The sequence below is a fragment of the Marasmius oreades genome, chromosome 1, assembly GCF_018924745.1.
Source record: "Marasmius oreades isolate 03SP1 chromosome 1, whole genome shotgun sequence".
In the NCBI taxonomy this organism is placed as follows: Eukaryota; Fungi; Basidiomycota; class Agaricomycetes; order Agaricales; family Marasmiaceae; genus Marasmius; species Marasmius oreades.
The window spans coordinates 3,976,340-3,991,064 of record NC_057323.1 but is presented as its reverse complement, the minus strand read 5'-3'; the positions used below and the strand labels follow the sequence as shown (position 1 = coordinate 3,991,064).

The 14,725-nt window shown below is 47.2% G+C and overlaps 7 protein-coding genes across 7 annotated transcripts; 3 read left to right on the top strand and 4 right to left on the bottom strand.

Annotated features, from left to right (window-relative positions):
* Positions 1-44: 44 nt before the first annotated feature.
* On the top strand, positions 45-4,895 carry E1B28_001430 (uncharacterized protein). Its single transcript, XM_043147361.1, has 12 exons — positions 45-655; positions 707-767; positions 820-1,422; positions 1,484-2,364; positions 2,415-2,534; positions 2,592-2,639; positions 2,693-2,829; positions 2,885-2,914; positions 2,969-3,547; positions 3,604-3,689; positions 3,743-3,765; positions 3,819-4,895. The coding sequence occupies exons 1-12, from the start codon at positions 275-277 to the stop codon at positions 3,852-3,854; spliced, it is 2,985 nt and encodes a 994-aa protein (XP_043016070.1). The 5' UTR covers positions 45-274; the 3' UTR covers positions 3,855-4,895.
* Positions 4,033-6,447, bottom strand: E1B28_001429 (uncharacterized protein; the record flags this gene model as incomplete). The annotated part of the gene is made up of 2 exons (XM_043147360.1): positions 6,378-6,447; positions 4,033-6,323 (listed from the first exon to the last, which is right to left on the bottom strand). The coding sequence occupies exon 2, from the start codon at positions 6,310-6,312 to the stop codon at positions 4,033-4,035; it is 2,280 nt and encodes a 759-aa protein (XP_043016069.1). The 5' UTR covers positions 6,313-6,323; positions 6,378-6,447.
* A 12-nt stretch (positions 6,448-6,459) lies between these two features.
* Positions 6,460-7,051, top strand: E1B28_001428 (uncharacterized protein). The gene is made up of 5 exons (XM_043147359.1): positions 6,460-6,548; positions 6,603-6,636; positions 6,691-6,778; positions 6,829-6,843; positions 6,902-7,051. Exons 1-5 carry the CDS (start codon positions 6,486-6,488, stop codon positions 6,912-6,914), a joined length of 213 nt encoding a protein of 70 aa, XP_043016068.1. The 5' UTR covers positions 6,460-6,485; the 3' UTR covers positions 6,915-7,051.
* On the bottom strand, positions 6,975-8,057 carry E1B28_001427 (uncharacterized protein; the record flags this gene model as incomplete). The annotated part of the gene is made up of 8 exons (XM_043147358.1): positions 6,975-7,121; positions 7,182-7,219; positions 7,275-7,336; positions 7,391-7,523; positions 7,585-7,646; positions 7,705-7,775; positions 7,829-7,882; positions 7,932-8,057. The coding sequence occupies 8 exons, from the start codon at positions 8,055-8,057 to the stop codon at positions 6,975-6,977; spliced, it is 693 nt and encodes a 230-aa protein (XP_043016067.1).
* Positions 8,058-8,697: 640 nt separating this feature from the next.
* Positions 8,698-12,172, bottom strand: E1B28_001426 (uncharacterized protein). Its single transcript, XM_043147357.1, has 13 exons — positions 11,990-12,172; positions 11,890-11,934; positions 11,673-11,833; positions 11,426-11,622; positions 11,266-11,373; positions 10,369-11,203; positions 10,089-10,317; positions 9,933-10,036; positions 9,781-9,885; positions 9,610-9,732; positions 9,280-9,554; positions 8,983-9,226; positions 8,698-8,924 (listed from the first exon to the last, which is right to left on the bottom strand). Exons 1-12 carry the CDS (start codon positions 12,145-12,147, stop codon positions 8,984-8,986), a joined length of 2,583 nt encoding a protein of 860 aa, XP_043016066.1. The 5' UTR covers positions 12,148-12,172; the 3' UTR covers positions 8,698-8,924; position 8,983.
* A 54-nt stretch (positions 12,173-12,226) lies between these two features.
* Positions 12,227-13,749, bottom strand: E1B28_001425 (uncharacterized protein). Its single transcript, XM_043147356.1, has 6 exons — positions 13,453-13,749; positions 13,236-13,402; positions 13,068-13,185; positions 12,807-13,018; positions 12,612-12,752; positions 12,227-12,557 (listed from the first exon to the last, which is right to left on the bottom strand). Exons 1-6 carry the CDS (start codon positions 13,666-13,668, stop codon positions 12,356-12,358), a joined length of 1,056 nt encoding a protein of 351 aa, XP_043016065.1. The 5' UTR covers positions 13,669-13,749; the 3' UTR covers positions 12,227-12,355.
* A 260-nt stretch (positions 13,750-14,009) lies between these two features.
* On the top strand, positions 14,010-14,572 carry E1B28_001424 (uncharacterized protein; the record flags this gene model as incomplete). The annotated part of the gene is made up of 4 exons (XM_043147355.1): positions 14,010-14,086; positions 14,136-14,337; positions 14,397-14,501; positions 14,558-14,572. The coding sequence occupies 4 exons, from the start codon at positions 14,010-14,012 to the stop codon at positions 14,570-14,572; spliced, it is 399 nt and encodes a 132-aa protein (XP_043016064.1).
* Positions 14,573-14,725: the final 153 nt, after the last annotated feature.

The window sequence follows — 14,725 nt, the reverse complement described above, 5'->3', positions numbered from 1 at the left end:
CGATGTTAGTGCCTTGAAGAAAAAGGAGGATTGTTTTTCTCCTACTATTCTACGCATTGTTTTCTTCACTTTTCTTCGCTTTCTGGCTTCGGCTACCCTATAGCCTCACCCAGCTCTCCGTTTCTCTTTATTGGTCTCGTCTCGGATAAGATCTTACTCGGTGAATAACTCAGTGAATGGCCAGGCGGGCAACCCTTGCGGAGTCGACCCCTTATACTATACATTACTGTGTACATAATTTCCTGTTAAGCCTGCTTCTCTCTTCTATACCCCCATGTCGGTCCTGCGCCACGTCCTGCGGCCTCTCAGGATCTCAGCTCATCGTTTCAGAGGTTTTGCCAGCGTTTACCAACCCGATTCACTCTTTTCACCTCTCGACGAGTTCCCGCGAAGACACATTGGGCCGGATGATAAGGAATCGTTTTATATGCTCGACAGGTTGGGCTACAAGTCCATGAACGCATTCATTGAGGATACAATTCCATCCAAGATTCGCATACCAACTTCGGCAATTGACAATGTATCTATCCCTGCACTCAGCGAATCGGAACTGCACGCACGAGCCAAAGCTTTGGGGGCGGCGAACAAGTCCTTCAAGAGCTATATTGGAACGGGTTATCATTGTGCTGTAGTTCCGCCCGTAATCTTACGCAACGTTCGTTCCCTTTGCATTCAAGCCATTACTTCACTAAAAAAGTACCTGCAGATCACTGAAAACCCTGCATGGTACACCCCTTACACCCCCTATCAGCCTGAAGTCGCACAAGGTTCGTCTAGATGCATTATGTTATCAGACGTTGAACACAAACCTTGCTCCAGGTCGTTTGGAGTCTCTGGTCAACTTTCAAACTATGGTCATGTCCTTGACGTCGATGGACATCGCTAATGCTTCTCTACTCGACGAAGCTACTGCTGCCGCAGAGGGCATGGTCATGGCTTTCATGCAATCCGGTCAAAAGAAAAAACAGTTTCTCGTAGATTCTGGCGTCCTTCCGCAGACAATCGCTGTCCTCCGCACGAGAGCGAAGGGTTTCGGAATCAATTTGGTTATCGCGGACGTTAATGTCGCCCTACAGGATGAATCAGTGAAATCCCAGATCTGCGGTGTGCTTGTACAGTACCCGGACGTGAACGGTCACATCTCGGACTATACCAGCCTTGCAGACACCGTTCACGCAGCGGGTGGATTGGTCGTTTGTGCGACGGATCTTCTTGCTTTAACGATGCTCAAACCCCCCGGTGAATGGGGTGCCGATATTGTCCTTGGGAATTCTGCCCGATTTGGCGTTCCTGCCGGTTACGGAGGTCCTCACGGAGCGTTTTTTGCTGTGAGGGAAGCTTTGAAGAGGAAAATGCCCGGTCGCTTGGTTGGACGCAGTCGTGATGCAACCGGAAAGCTTGCGTACAGACTCGCTTTACAAAGTATGTGTCAAGTAATCTCGGAATCCTCATTCTTTAATGTGTTTCCTCCTATTCTTTCCAGCTCGTGAACAACATATTCGACGGGAAAAGGCCACCAGCAATATCTGCACTAGCCAAGCTCTCCTTGCCAACATGGCTGCCATGTATGCCGTCTACCACGGACCAGAAGGCTTGAAGCGAATTGCGAACAAAGTCCACGGTTTCACGCAGGTGTTCAGAACCGCCGTAGAGAATATGGGTTATCATGCTACCAACTCCACTTTCTTCGACACCATCACCTTGGACGTCTCCTCCGCGACTAAGAATGCCGACGCTGTTCACGCTCTATCTATCTCGGAAGGCATCAATCTCCGGAAAATTGATGAAAAACACGTTGGAGTAACCTTTGACGAAAGTGTTACTCCAGGAGAATTAGTTCAGCTTATCAATGTTTTTGCTTCTGCAGCGTCTACTTCCCCTGTTGCTCTTTCGGATCTCAAGGAGCCTGAAACCATTTCGATTCCCCCTTACCTTCAACGTACCTCCCAGTACCTGCCTCACCCTGTGTTTAACAAGCATCACTCTGAGACCGAAATGATGCGTTATATCCACCACTTAGCCTCCAAAGACATCGGTCTTGTTCATTCAATGATCCCTTTGGGGAGCTGTACAATGAAGCTCAACAGCACGAGCAGTATGATCCCTTTGACATGGCCTGAATTCAGCTCCGTCCATCCATTCGCCCCGTATGAGCAAGTGAAGGGTTACCATGTTGTCATCCAAGAGTTGGAAGACGACCTTGCGAAAATCACTGGCTTCCATGCTACTTCTTTGCAACCGAACTCGGGCGCAGCGGGAGAATATGCAGGTCTTTCAGTGATTAGAGCTTACCACGAGTCGAGGGGAGAGAGACATAGGGACGTTTGCTTGATTCCGTTGAGTGCCCATGGAACAAATCCCGCCGTGAGTCGCCTTTCTGAGTGTCATGAACCAGGCACTTATCGTCTCTTTAGTCTGCGGTCATGGCTGGATTGAAAGTCGTATCCGTCAAGGTCTTGGCAGATGGTAATCTTGATCTCGTCGATTTGAAGACCAAGGCCGAGAAGCACAAGGACAGTCTTGCCGCATTTATGGTTTGCCTTGATTATCTTTTGCCGCGTTGCGCCTCCATCTGACCTGAACTCTGTTAGATCACGTATCCCTCTACATTCGGTGTATTCGAAGACGGCGTTCAAGATGTTAGTACGATCCATTCGTTGATAAGGTCCCTATATGCTGATAACTTCGCCAGGCCTGCAAAATCATTCACGAAAATGGTGGGCAAGTTTATCTGGACGGCGCTAATCTCAATGCTCAAGTTGGCCTCACAAATCCTGCTGTCTGTGGAGGGGATGTCTGCCACATGAACTTGCATAAAACCTTTGCAATGTAGGCCGTTGTTACCATATACCATGCTCAAAATCCTGAAGCCTTCTTTTCGTAGCCCTCATGGAGGAGGAGGACCTGGTGTTGGGTAAGCTGTCATTACGTTCGCATACGTTATTATCTTGACTCGCGCCTTTATAAGGCCCATCTGCGTCGCTGAGCATCTCGCCCCATTCCTCCCATCCCATCCTATCATGCCTGAATCAAACGAAAAAGCTATCGAAGCCGTCTCTGCAGGGCCGTTTGGATCCTCTTCAATCCACCTCATCTCGTGGGCGTACATCAAAATGTTAGGCGGGCAAGGTCTCATCGATTCCACTAAGATTGCCCTGTTGAACGCGAACTATATGGCCGGAAGACTCGCAGGACATTACAGTTTGAAGTACAAGAACGCCAATGGTCGCGTGGCGCACGAATTGTTGATTGACTTGGCTGAGTTTGACAAGGCTGCTGGGCTGAAGGTCACCGACTTTGCGAAGAGGTTGCAAGATTATGGCTTTCATCCCCCGACATGTTCTTGGCCAATATCTACGTGTATACTCATTGAACCAACGGAGTCAGAGACATTGGAAGAGATCGATAGATTCTGTGACGCGATGATCCAAATAAGAAAAGAAGTTGAAGATATTATCACTGGACAGCAGCCGAAAGACAATAACCTCTTGAAGAACGCACCTCATCCGGCTTCTGTCATCACTGTGTCGGATTCAGAATGGGACCGGTACGCTCAGATCATATACTATCTTCATTCTTTCACTCACTTCCCTTCCATGACAGCCCTTACTCTCGCCATACCGCTGCATATCCCCTACCTTATCTCGAAGAGAAGAAATTTTGGCCTACTGTTTCCCGAATTGACGATGGTAAGATTCATTCTTTTAACTTTCAACATCTTGCTCAAGAAGTCATCGTCCAGCTTATGGAGACCTCAACCTCATTGCGAGTGCTTTCATTCTTCTGCAGCGAGACGCATGCTCACTTTGCCTTGACAGTGCGACTGCCCCTCCGTAGAAGAACTGGCCTCGTGAACGCCATGAATCTACGACTTTCTATTTCACCTACGTGGTTTCGATACTAATGTGCGGAGCGTGCTCACATCCTAAAAATAGCTTAGTTTTTTTTTGCAACTTGTATTCTTATTACTATCCATAGACTTTTAGGTAAGTTAGACAATGACATCAATACAAAGTAGACTACCCAGAAGAGCTACAAAGACTTCGCTTTTTCCATCTCTAACGACTGGTACAGCTCCGGCTGATACTGCTGTATTCTGTTCATGATCTCCTCATCCAAACCGGGTTTATTTGCAAAGGATCGGACGATCCTCACGGTTTCCGCAGTGGGAAGAATGTCCCCCGTCATATCCAGGCAAAGAACTTTGACGGCAGCACTCAACCTCTCCATGCGACAGAGGCATTCGATGTAAGTGTTCCAGTTATGGAGGTTCAACTCGAAATTCTCTCGTCTTAGTCGGGTCATTATTTGCTCGAGAAGGTGTGTCGCCTTTGCGTAGCCGCAAGCATCAAATATAATACTCACGCTGACGTGGTCGAACCTTTTGGAGATGAACATCTGGTCCCAGACTCTGTATGCATCCCCAAAGCAGTTGAGTCTTTGGTACGTATCCATCATCTGGTTCCATAGGTATGGTTCGGGGCTAATCGTGGCATCTAACGTGATGAGATCGTGTATGCGACGAGTAGCAGCAATGAGTCGAGGCGTAAGGGAGATGTACTCGGGGTCCTGTTTCGTTCGCGTTCCCAACTTCCCCATGTGCCTCAAAAGGATGGTATAAATTTGGGGAGTAACCTCGTAGCCAGCCTGTCGCATGTCTTTGACGATGTTGAAATAGCGAGAAAGGGATGGAATTCTAACTCCACCCTGGACAGATAGTCGACAAAATGCATCGAGAACCCGTTCATATCCTGTTTGGTCCAGAGTATTACGCCGCCTCTGATACTCTCTAAAAGCTTCTTCCTCTCCGCCTGCTAAGCGTATACGCATAACAGCTATGGATGCGTTCATGCTATATACCTCCATACCTCGGATCTTAATATCTTCCAATAAACTGCTAATCGCGCGTGAATAGCGCCTGCCGTTCTCTGCAAGGGAAAGTCCGTGAAGCAGCCTAGTGTAGATATCAGTGTCAGGCCCTTCATTGTGCACGCGTGGGTCCGTGGAAATGGGGCTATCCTCCGGTACGGCGTGTTTCAAGTCGTCGTACAATTCGAGCGCTTTATCGATGACCTTCTCCGTGTAGGGCACAGAATTATGTTTGAATAAGGCTCGTATCAGAACACCGACCATAGGTGCACTTGGTGAGATGCCAGCGTTCCTAGCCTTTTGGTAAAGAGACAATCCAGTACCCAAAAACCCTCTTTTGGCCGCTTCAGCAATCATCATAGCCCATTGGGTCTGAGTGGGTTTCATGCCCAGCTCCTGGGAGATTCGCTTCATGTCGTCCAAAGTACACGAGTGCCGCAGTAGTGCGTTGAAAATCCGAAATGACGGTTTCCCACCCGCTTCCAGAAACTCGGGATACAAAGCAAGCCCGGCAGACAGCCCTTCCTTGCATACAGTCTGCGAGAAACGCGGAGTCCAGATGTTTTCTGCGGTTTGGCTGGGACTTATATGAGAGGTGAACGTTTGGTAATAATGACTTTTAATCTCGTCGGCCCAACGTGTGAGTCCTCGTGTGTGATAAGCATTTGCGAGAAAGTTAAGAATGGTGAGGTCGTATGGTAGGCCGTTCTTCTTCATCTCCTGTAAGATGGGCATGATGTGCGGTGGTGGTGGCGGTTGAGGGGACAACTGCCAAAGGGCCTGTAGAAGGATTTTGTAGGTTTCGTTATCGGGTAAGCAGCCAGTTTTGTACATGTTTTGGACGATGCTCCTCATATTTTTGAACGAGGCAAATTCTGGGGAAGCTTCGAGCAGCAGATGATAGTGTTCAAGTGTGGGCCGAATCCCACCTGGTTTATCCGGCATGTTTTCGAACCATCGAACCACTGTCTGAGCATTTTGACAGCGTATTAACCCGCGAATGATGGCCGTATGAGTGTCTGCAGTCGGAGGAGTGCCAAAAATGTCGGACATATCTGCCAATATCCCGTCTATATGGCTCAAATCTACCGGACGTCCCGACGCAGCCAACGTCTCCAATATTGCTTCAAGCTGGTCTTCCGAAATGGCATGACTTGATTCAGGTGATGATGACGAGGAGGGGGAAGAGGTTGCCAACTGACTGGCCTCCCAAGCAAGGGCCGGATAATACTGGTTGATAACTTCCACTTCACTTCGCTGCGAGGCAATTTTCAAGGTGTCGAGGTAACTCTGTATTCGAGACCGTTTCTTAATGGCATCGCGCGTTAAACCCCCAACATGCGAATTAGACCTCGAAAAAATTCGTAAGGAAGAAGGATTGGCAACAACAGGGCGTCTAGAAGAGGAACCCGTAGCGCGGAGAAGTCCAGTCCGAAAGGACATTCATGCGGAAACTGGGTTATAAAATGAGTCTATAAACGTCGAGAAAAGATATGAAACCCACTTGCCTGAAAGATTTATTGCCGTTGCCGAAGAGGCGGACGTGGAGGTTTGGCTTTTTTAGCGGCCACGTGTGAATATTACTGCCAGCCAGTCCTTTCCTTGCAACTTCGACCATGTCCGATAAAATTCGAGAATTCATTGAAATTCCTCAACAGTTTGTGAGGGATGGAAACCAGGTATGTATTGCTTATGGTCAAGGGAAGGTCATTAGAGCTGATTGACTTACCTAGTTCTTAACACGTTGCACAAAACCATCTCAAAAAGGTCTCACCTCCTTTGATTCTATGGCCCATGCTTATACGATTAACGATTTCGCAGAATTCCTTCAAATATGCAGGGCGGTCGCAGTTGGTTTTGCTGTTATTGGATTCATAGGGTACTTTGTGAAGCTCATCCATATACCAATGTACGTCTCCCCCTTTACACCGAAGGACGTCTTACTAAGCCATTGTTCAGCAATAGCATCCTTGTGTGCGTCCATTATTTTACTTTCAACATTATCCTTACTCAAACTGAATTTCGGACATAGCGGCGGGGCGTAGCGCACATTCTTCGTTCTTTTCTATCTTATACTTCTTTGTATTATGGTGCTGGTATTGTTCTTACAACCATCGACTACTATCGCTTTGAACGGGCATGTATTCATGCCCTGAAGGATCAAAATCACTGATCCCGTCCGTTCGAGCGCTGGGTATTGGTATTTCGGTTTGTCGAGGGTGTTTCCAGAAACACCACGCTGCTAAAATGTCCTGTCCAGTGGTCGTTAGCGGGATATAAGAATCACGAAAGGTGATCGGAATTGCACATACAGGTTGACTCCCGAAAATGAGAACGCAGATCAAAGGAACTGTACAATATATTCAATCTCGCGAGGAAAAGGGTTTATGGCTTTGGGCACTTACCCGCAGATTGCGCCATATACGGCCAAGATATGAGATCATTCGTTACATAGAAGATACCACAACTAAGACGACAAATCTTTAACCAAAAAGAGAAGTCAAGTATATTCACAACTCACCTGAGGATTATCATGGCCCCCAGGTTGAACAACATCAGGCGAATCAAACAACCTATCTCGTTTTCTCTCTTCATCAAGGGCATTGCCTTGTCCACGGCATTCCGTATCCCCCAGAACTGAAATATCATTATCACTGTTAAGCAGTGTCAGTATTGATGAAATCAGAGATTGAGAGGAATATTGAACGAACTAACCCTCCACTGCGATCACCAGCACGGTCACAACTACGCAATACAGAGGGACGCTGTATCGAGAACTGCGCGAGGCCCGCTTAGGGTACGTAGTGCCTAAGCACAATTTGAAGAATCACTCACAAAGCGTCCGCATCGAAAGTGCAGTATAATCCAGTCGGTGCTTTGACGAGTTCCAGATTGTGAACTGCGTACTAGAAATTTGAACGGCTCAATGCTTGTGCCAGCAGGAAAGAGCAATACTGACAAACGCCGATGTGATCGAGAATCCCGAGAAAACCAAGTATGGACACAGAAGCAACTTGAGGGAGCTGAATCAGTATGGGTCTTCAAAGTACAGAACGACTTACCGAGAGTAATCGCACATTGAGTCGCTTCCCGTGTAGGAGGCGTTCTTCATGAAGATATGGCCCTGGGGCTTGAAAATTGGACCACATCTGCGTTGGGACGTCAGAAAGAGAGGGCGGGGGGGTCATTATGAAAACGACGACATTCCTGAAGAATAGAAGCTAAGCCAGCTGTCGCGACTCTAATAAAATCCAAGGCATCAGAAAAGGAACGAGGTGTTGCATGGTCGCAGACCTACAATGGAGAGACTCCGGATATAAAAGCAGCTTGGACGCGGCATAAGATGGGAGGTGGGGATGTGTGGCTTGTAAACATTCTTCAAATACCTGTAGGTCAACAATAGAAGGTGGATATCACAGAGCCCGCTTACAGCAAACTATAAGCTATAGAATATAGAATCCAAGTGATCCAAAAATTCACGACCGTTGAAGGTCGTTGTACTCGCTTGGAGAAGAAGCAAGTAAAGGTGATCAGGAGTAATCCAATTATACCTCCAATGTGCAAGGTATAGAAAAAGGTCGAAAGGAAGGATAAATCGGGGCCGGACCGTTTTACTACGGAAACGCTTCGTTAGTCCATGATACGGAATATGCTGTTGCAGTACGAACAATTCATCGTAGTCGTCAGTGGGAAAGTGAGGTTAAAGGTGTACACGCTTCGTGAAGGTAGGGAAGAAAGAAAAAAGAAAAAAAGACAAAGACATTGGATGTGGTAATGTACAACTGCCCACCGATCCCTTTGATCGCATCAAGGTTGGGCAGATCGTGACAATTGCAATCAATCTTGCAATCAAGTGAATGTTCTCTCCCAGTAAATATTGCTCCGAAAAATTATATGACGCTCACCCTGAGTATAGTATTCTCGAGAGCATATTACTATGATATTTGGAGTGTTGTGAGAGTAAGTTTTCGCACAGCACACATCAATGTGTTATCAGGAGCGCTTTTCTTTTACCCGAAGGTTGCCGGTCAAATAAAAATTGACCAGCCCTAATTCTAAAACGGTAATAAACCGTAATTATGATTACAGTAATTAGATTATTGTATCACTGACATTAGTTGACCAGCAAGAGACCAAAACGAGAAGGAGCCTGTGCAAGATCCAGAGCTGCAGGTATATCACGACCTGAATTCGGTGCACCAAGTGGTAACAAGCTACTCGGCGTTTCGGGAAGACTTGATCTCAAGAATGGACGGGGAAGAAGGGCTGCGAACAGAACCTGAGTTCTTGCCAAGTATTCGGAAGTCCTATCAACGAGTTCGGAATCAGATGGAATAGCCTCATTTTCAGAAGCCAGCTAAATCATGATTAGAAGGCACTAGGACATACGATATAGGATTATAGACAAACCTTTTCTTTGATGTCAGCTAACCGTCCTTCCAACAGCGAGTGGACATCATCCCAGGACGTTGCAAAAAAATTCGAAAGAGTTTTGAGAAGCATCAGATCATGGAGGCCTTGTTTGCCATTGTAATATAAGTCTTCTGTGAGTAGACGTGAGACGAAGATGCGGAGAGTACAATCGGCGAGCTGTAGATAACGATCCATGTCTCTTGGAACACCCAGGCTCGTTAAAGCTTTGGCCAACGAGAACAAGCACTGCACTAACTTCGAGGAAGGTAAGGCTGAGAGGAGAAAAGATCAAACATCACCTCGCAGTCGAAAAAAAAGGCGTCTCACTGCAATCCTCTTGGGCGCCGACAGGGAAGGATGACTTGTATCTTGCGATGGTGGAAGAGACAACAGACCCCCTCCATTGCTCCATAGTAGATTGATAGACCGAAGTACACTTTGCACGGAACCCTATGCTTGCGTCAGAGGTTAGTCGTTTAGGCATTCAGTAATACGGACCCGAAACAACATGTGGATCGCATGAGATATGTTTGATAAAGTTTGACGAAGTTGCCAGTTCATCAGCGAGATGACCAAGTAAACCGAGAGCATCAAGATCGGACTCTGCGGCAAAAATTAGGCGATACCACATGATCAGTGGTCGTGCTCACGGGTGGACATCTTCTCCGCTTGTGAGTGCAGTATGTGAAAGATATCGGCGCAGAAAGCTTCGGAAAGCGGCCGATACGCTTCGAACAACTCCTGTGTGACAGTGCTGCACCCCCCATCAACACATAACTCGAATGAAAATGATTAACATGACCTACTTGGGCACAACGTCGTGCTTCGCCAGAACATGGTTTAGATCGTAATGTATCGCTTGAGCGGAGGCTTCAATCTCCTTCAGTACGTCATCCAGTACGGGGGTTCGACCCAATATTTGTTTGCTGAATGCTCCCTTGTACTTCTGGAAAGACGAATCAAGTGTCCCACCTCCGACTTGTGGTGCGGTTGGAAGTTGAGGCGATTTGAAAAGTAGCTCTAGTGGCGAAGCGTCTGCCCAAGAGATGTCAAAAAATGCATTTCACCAGCGAGAAGGACACCTACCGATAGCGATTTTCTTGTCACGGCCAATGGACGATATGACGGACGACAATTTACTCTCGAAGTTCTTCTTCGCGTCCTTGAGTGCTTCTTCCCATAAGTCAATTATGCGCTGGCGACAGACATAATCTACGGAGGACTCCAGTCGTGCTACCCGTTGTTCTTGTAGATTGGCCGAGGAAGCGATCCAAGTTCGGATAGAGAATCTGATTGTCCAAACGTTCTTTACTGATTGGATATTGAACAGCCATTTCTCAGTGGCAGACTGTAATGCTCGAGTGGATTTTCCAAACCACTCGTCAATCTTGTGTTGTAAAACGTCTTGTTTGACATGGGTTGAAGACGACTCCAGATCGACATAAGGTCGGTACGAACGCAAATTTTGTGGAAGTAAAAGAAAATGCGCTGATGACGGTAGTGACATGAGCAAGTCGTGTGTGGAGAGCGCAAGTTCAGGGCAGAAGGAAGGAGAGGTGGGCGAGTCAGAGTCAGACTGTATATATGCAAGAACTTGTCGAATCAGAGACCGCTCCGAACCTTTCTCTTCCAGAACATCGCGAGCAGTCCTAACAGTCTTGCATATACAATCGAAAGCGAGTATCATGGACTCCTTCACCTCTTTAGCAATTTTTCCCGCTAGAACGTTATTATCGCTAGCCGGGGGTGAGCGAGCTTTTCTTCGCCTAGATAATGTCAGCGATGATGAATGCATAGGAGAGGTGGCGGACGAGAGTAGTGTTTCTAGCGCCTTCGACCGTCTCTCAAAGTAAATAGTAAGTTCCTCGGTTAAAGGCCGAGATTCAAGTAGATGCGAAGTCAGAAATGTGCCGCAGATATCCTGATTTCGTCTAGCCTTAGTTCTGCATTCATCCAAAGAACAGATGGGAACGGGGGACGCACCTCCGATGAAGCAGTGTAATCCTGCAAGGATTGTTTTGCGCGAACGATAATCTGCTGCCGAAACGACGAGACATGCTCCCACTGACGCTGAACAAGTGGAAACTGGTCCTGATAACACGATTGTGAAATAGGTATGGTGGCTATGTTGGACAGGACTCACAAGAACATCTATTCCTTGAGCACTCCATGTCTCCTCATCTTCTCTTATCAAAGCGCGGTGAGCTACTCGAGACAATAGATATAGCCAAGCTGCAGTGAAGTATCTCTTCTTTTCCATGAGCCTCCATAAGTGTTCGGGTGCATCGAGAAGAAGCTTGATATGGGCAGAGAGCACCTGTAGTGAAGATAAATGGGTGTCTTTGAAAGCCTAAGCAACAGTTGACAATTGCAGCAATATAAATTGGTACCTTCATTCCTGCTCACGATTGTGTGTTTCGCACGGAAAGCTGGTCGTTGTTGAGACTGGAGGGCATTTCTGGTTTCATCCAATGCGTTTATGACGTTTTCCGAAGATTGGGCGATGGAAATGATAGACGCAGACGCTTGTAAGAGGTCGCGATATCGTTCTCTGTATTTCCATATATGTTTGTACTCTGGAGAAATCGAACGACATGAAATGCGCACCCGACCATCTGACGTAGTTCCTCTTGTTTTGTACTGGCTTCATCCCTGTTGATTAGGCAGGATAAAATATTGCAGAAAGACAGAAACATCGAGAACGGACCTGAGGCTTCTCTGGATGAGCTTCACCTCGGCGACGGTGTGTTTGGTGAATAGGTCATCTGGATTCAAGCCAGTTTCTTTATCATCTTGTCTTGCTTCAGTAAGAGAGCCAACGCCGCCCATGGATTGGGAGATACTGTAAGACCTGCGCGTCGACATGGGAGGTGCATGAAGCTCTCCAGGCTGAGCAGAGGTACATAAGTGCGCGTGACGTGTATGCTCAGCGACAATGTGAATACTAGCTTACTTCCAGTAATAATAAGTGTTTTATTATGTTCAGATAACGGGAGTTAAGTACGCAGATAACAGAACCGGAAAATGTAGCGAACTGATTCAAGAGAGGAGCATAACATCCAATGCAATCTGGTCATTGTCCATCTACTTTTGCTGTCCCTATATCGCCCAAATCTGATTCAGGTACGTTATTTTTTGGTTTAGCGACAGGGACGGCAGTTGCGGCAGTGGGAGGTACACGAGGCGTCTGTGGTGCGGCAGAAGTAGAGGTCTGAGAGTTGGACGGTGGGTTAGAATTCGCGAGTCGTTGGTCGAGGGCTTTCAGAGCCATTGCGCTAGAGTAGAAGCTGAGTTTGTATGCAAAGATAGTAATTAGAGATGTAACTCACCGTCTCCGCTCAGCCTCCGCTCGCGAATTCCCTGGTAACGGGCTGTAGCCACCATTCTCGAGGTCTCCTCCATGAGAGGGGATTAACCGCAAACGAACAGCCCAGGAATGAACGAAGTTTGCCAACACGGAAAGAACGGGGCTTTTCATGTATTAAGTACTGGAGACAAGCATCTGGAAGTGTAAAGCAACTCACTGCACAAACGGCGGGAACCAGGAAAGGAGAGAAAAGGTTTCGCTCCGGTCGCCATATGTGTCCATACCACCCACAGTGTCATTGGTGTTCTTTTTGTAGAATCGGAGATATATCCAGCTCACGAACCAACCGAATTGTATGATAATCCACGGGCATTGGAATCCCAGTATAGTGAAGACGGTGGAGAGGCCAAGATATGCCATTGGCAAGGTCTAGAAATTGGTCGAAGATGGTTTCTGTGATTGAAGATGGGGGGGTTACCTTGACTCGTGCTTTTATGACACCCATTACTTGAACTTGGTATTCTGGGATGAGTTGTGTGAAAGCGACTAGGACACCGATCTGTAAGGACATCTGTCCACTATATTGCATGGAATATCTAGGGAAAGAATGATTAAGATGAAAAAAATAGGTTGTTTATTTGCGTACAGAAAATCAATGTTGCTGGTCGCTAGATACTCTAACCAACTGAAACCGAACACAATGACATTTGAGGCGACCACTGTTACGATTATAAACTTGAGAATTTCCAAACTTCCCCAGAGGCGTTCCAGGTATCTTAGAGAAGGAGGTATTGTGATCAGACTGAAAATCACCTGGGGCGAGAATGTGAATACGCGTAAACCTCTGCTGAATAAATTCTCACCCCGAGTATGGTGGTCTCTAAAAGCGCAGAAGAAATAAAAGTCCAAGGGTAAAAGATACTGGATCCTGGGACCAAAGCCAGAAAGGATGTGATGTCTGTCTCTTGCCATCGAAACCATGCGTGGAGGAGGGAGGTGAGGATTGTCGCTAAGGTGAAATAACGTGTCACAGGTGGAATGGAAACGATGAATGTTATTGGAGACTGTAGGACCACCATGTCTTCTTGGAGGGGTTATTGAAGCAATAAAGTGGGAAGGAGCTCTAGGACGGTGTCAGCGTCACGGAAGGGGAGCTGAGGGAGGGTCGAGGAAGACCACGTGCCGGAACGTCAAAACTTCTTCCACCTGTCACGGCTACAAACATCAACTCATTTAGATACGCCATTAATTGAGAGATACTTCGGAGGTTTCCCATACCTTTTCCATCGTCCATGGTTCGTAAATTACCCGATCTCCATGCCTGCTGGCATACATGCTTGGCCGGAGGACATACCGAGCGTGGGAATTCGGGGGTCCGAGCATTTGTGCGGGTGACGGCGTGACTCAACGTTCCTCCTCAATGTCCGATTATGACATTCGGCCAGCGGGGTCGCTGAAGTTGAAGGGATCAGCGACAGACGGTGGAGTGGTCAAAAAGTGAGCCTTTCTCTCCTTCCTCACAGCTAAGCCCTTATCGGTTCTCCAGGAAAAGAAAAAAGTCAAAAATCAAGGAAGATTCCGCTGAACCAGAACGTGAAAGCAAGAGAGTAAAAGAGTCGTTATCAAATGAACATGTTGATAGTACAGCTACCCCGCCTGGCAGTGGCCGTAATTCTCCCGCTGCCAGTAGCAGTAAAAGCAAGAAAACCGACGCCGAGAAACGTTTCGAGGAAGTTCAGAAACGTCGGGTGCGTCCATTTCCATTCCTGTCAGGTTTTTGGAAGAGTATTCATCCGCCGTGGTACAGCTGCAACAACGTGTAGCAAAAATGGCACACAAGACGCACAAGGACCGTGTCGCCGAGCTCAATGCACACCTCGAGTCACTCTCTGAACACCACGATATCCCAAAGGTACGGTAATGTTACTTGTTCTCCCTTTTTGCTTACTGAATGAAGTTTTCTTGTAGGTTGGACCAGGATAAAATATTTTCAGCCCTCTTGTATTCTATCTACGTCTGGGATTCTGAGCCTTCGTTGGTACTGGCGCATCTGCATCCAGAGCAAAGTGTCATGCTATATTCGTTCACGTATGCTATCGCTCTCTGCCCTCTGTCTTTGTGGTTTAGGCCTTATTG

Coding starts and splice junctions, on each gene's coding strand:
- E1B28_001430 (XM_043147361.1), top strand. CDS start 275: ATGTCGGTCCTGCGCCACGTCCTGCGGCCTCTCAGGATCTCAGCTCAT. Junction 656..706: donor CGCCCGTAATCTTACGCAAC/GTTCGTTCCCTT, acceptor AAGTACCTGCAG/ATCACTGAAAACCCTGCATG. Junction 2,830..2,884: donor TTGCATAAAACCTTTGCAAT/GTAGGCCGTTGT, acceptor TTCTTTTCGTAG/CCCTCATGGAGGAGGAGGAC.
- E1B28_001428 (XM_043147359.1), top strand. CDS start 6,486: ATGTCCGATAAAATTCGAGAATTCATTGAAATTCCTCAACAGTTTGTG. Junction 6,549..6,602: donor TTGTGAGGGATGGAAACCAG/GTATGTATTGCT, acceptor TGACTTACCTAG/TTCTTAACACGTTGCACAAA. Junction 6,637..6,690: donor CACAAAACCATCTCAAAAAG/GTCTCACCTCCT, acceptor ACGATTTCGCAG/AATTCCTTCAAATATGCAGG.
- E1B28_001426 (XM_043147357.1), bottom strand. CDS start 12,147: ATGTCGACGCGCAGGTCTTACAGTATCTCCCAATCCATGGGCGGCGTT. Junction 11,834..11,889: donor GAACTACGTCAGATGGTCGG/GTGCGCATTTCA, acceptor ATGGAAATACAG/AGAACGATATCGCGACCTCT. Junction 11,374..11,425: donor CTCAAGGAATAGATGTTCTT/GTGAGTCCTGTC, acceptor TCGTGTTATCAG/GACCAGTTTCCACTTGTTCA.
- E1B28_001425 (XM_043147356.1), bottom strand. CDS start 13,668: ATGGTGGTCCTACAGTCTCCAATAACATTCATCGTTTCCATTCCACCT. Junction 13,403..13,452: donor TAGAGACCACCATACTCGGG/GTGAGAATTTAT, acceptor TTCTCGCCCCAG/GTGATTTTCAGTCTGATCAC. Junction 12,753..12,806: donor TGGTTCCCGCCGTTTGTGCA/GTGAGTTGCTTT, acceptor ATACATGAAAAG/CCCCGTTCTTTCCGTGTTGG.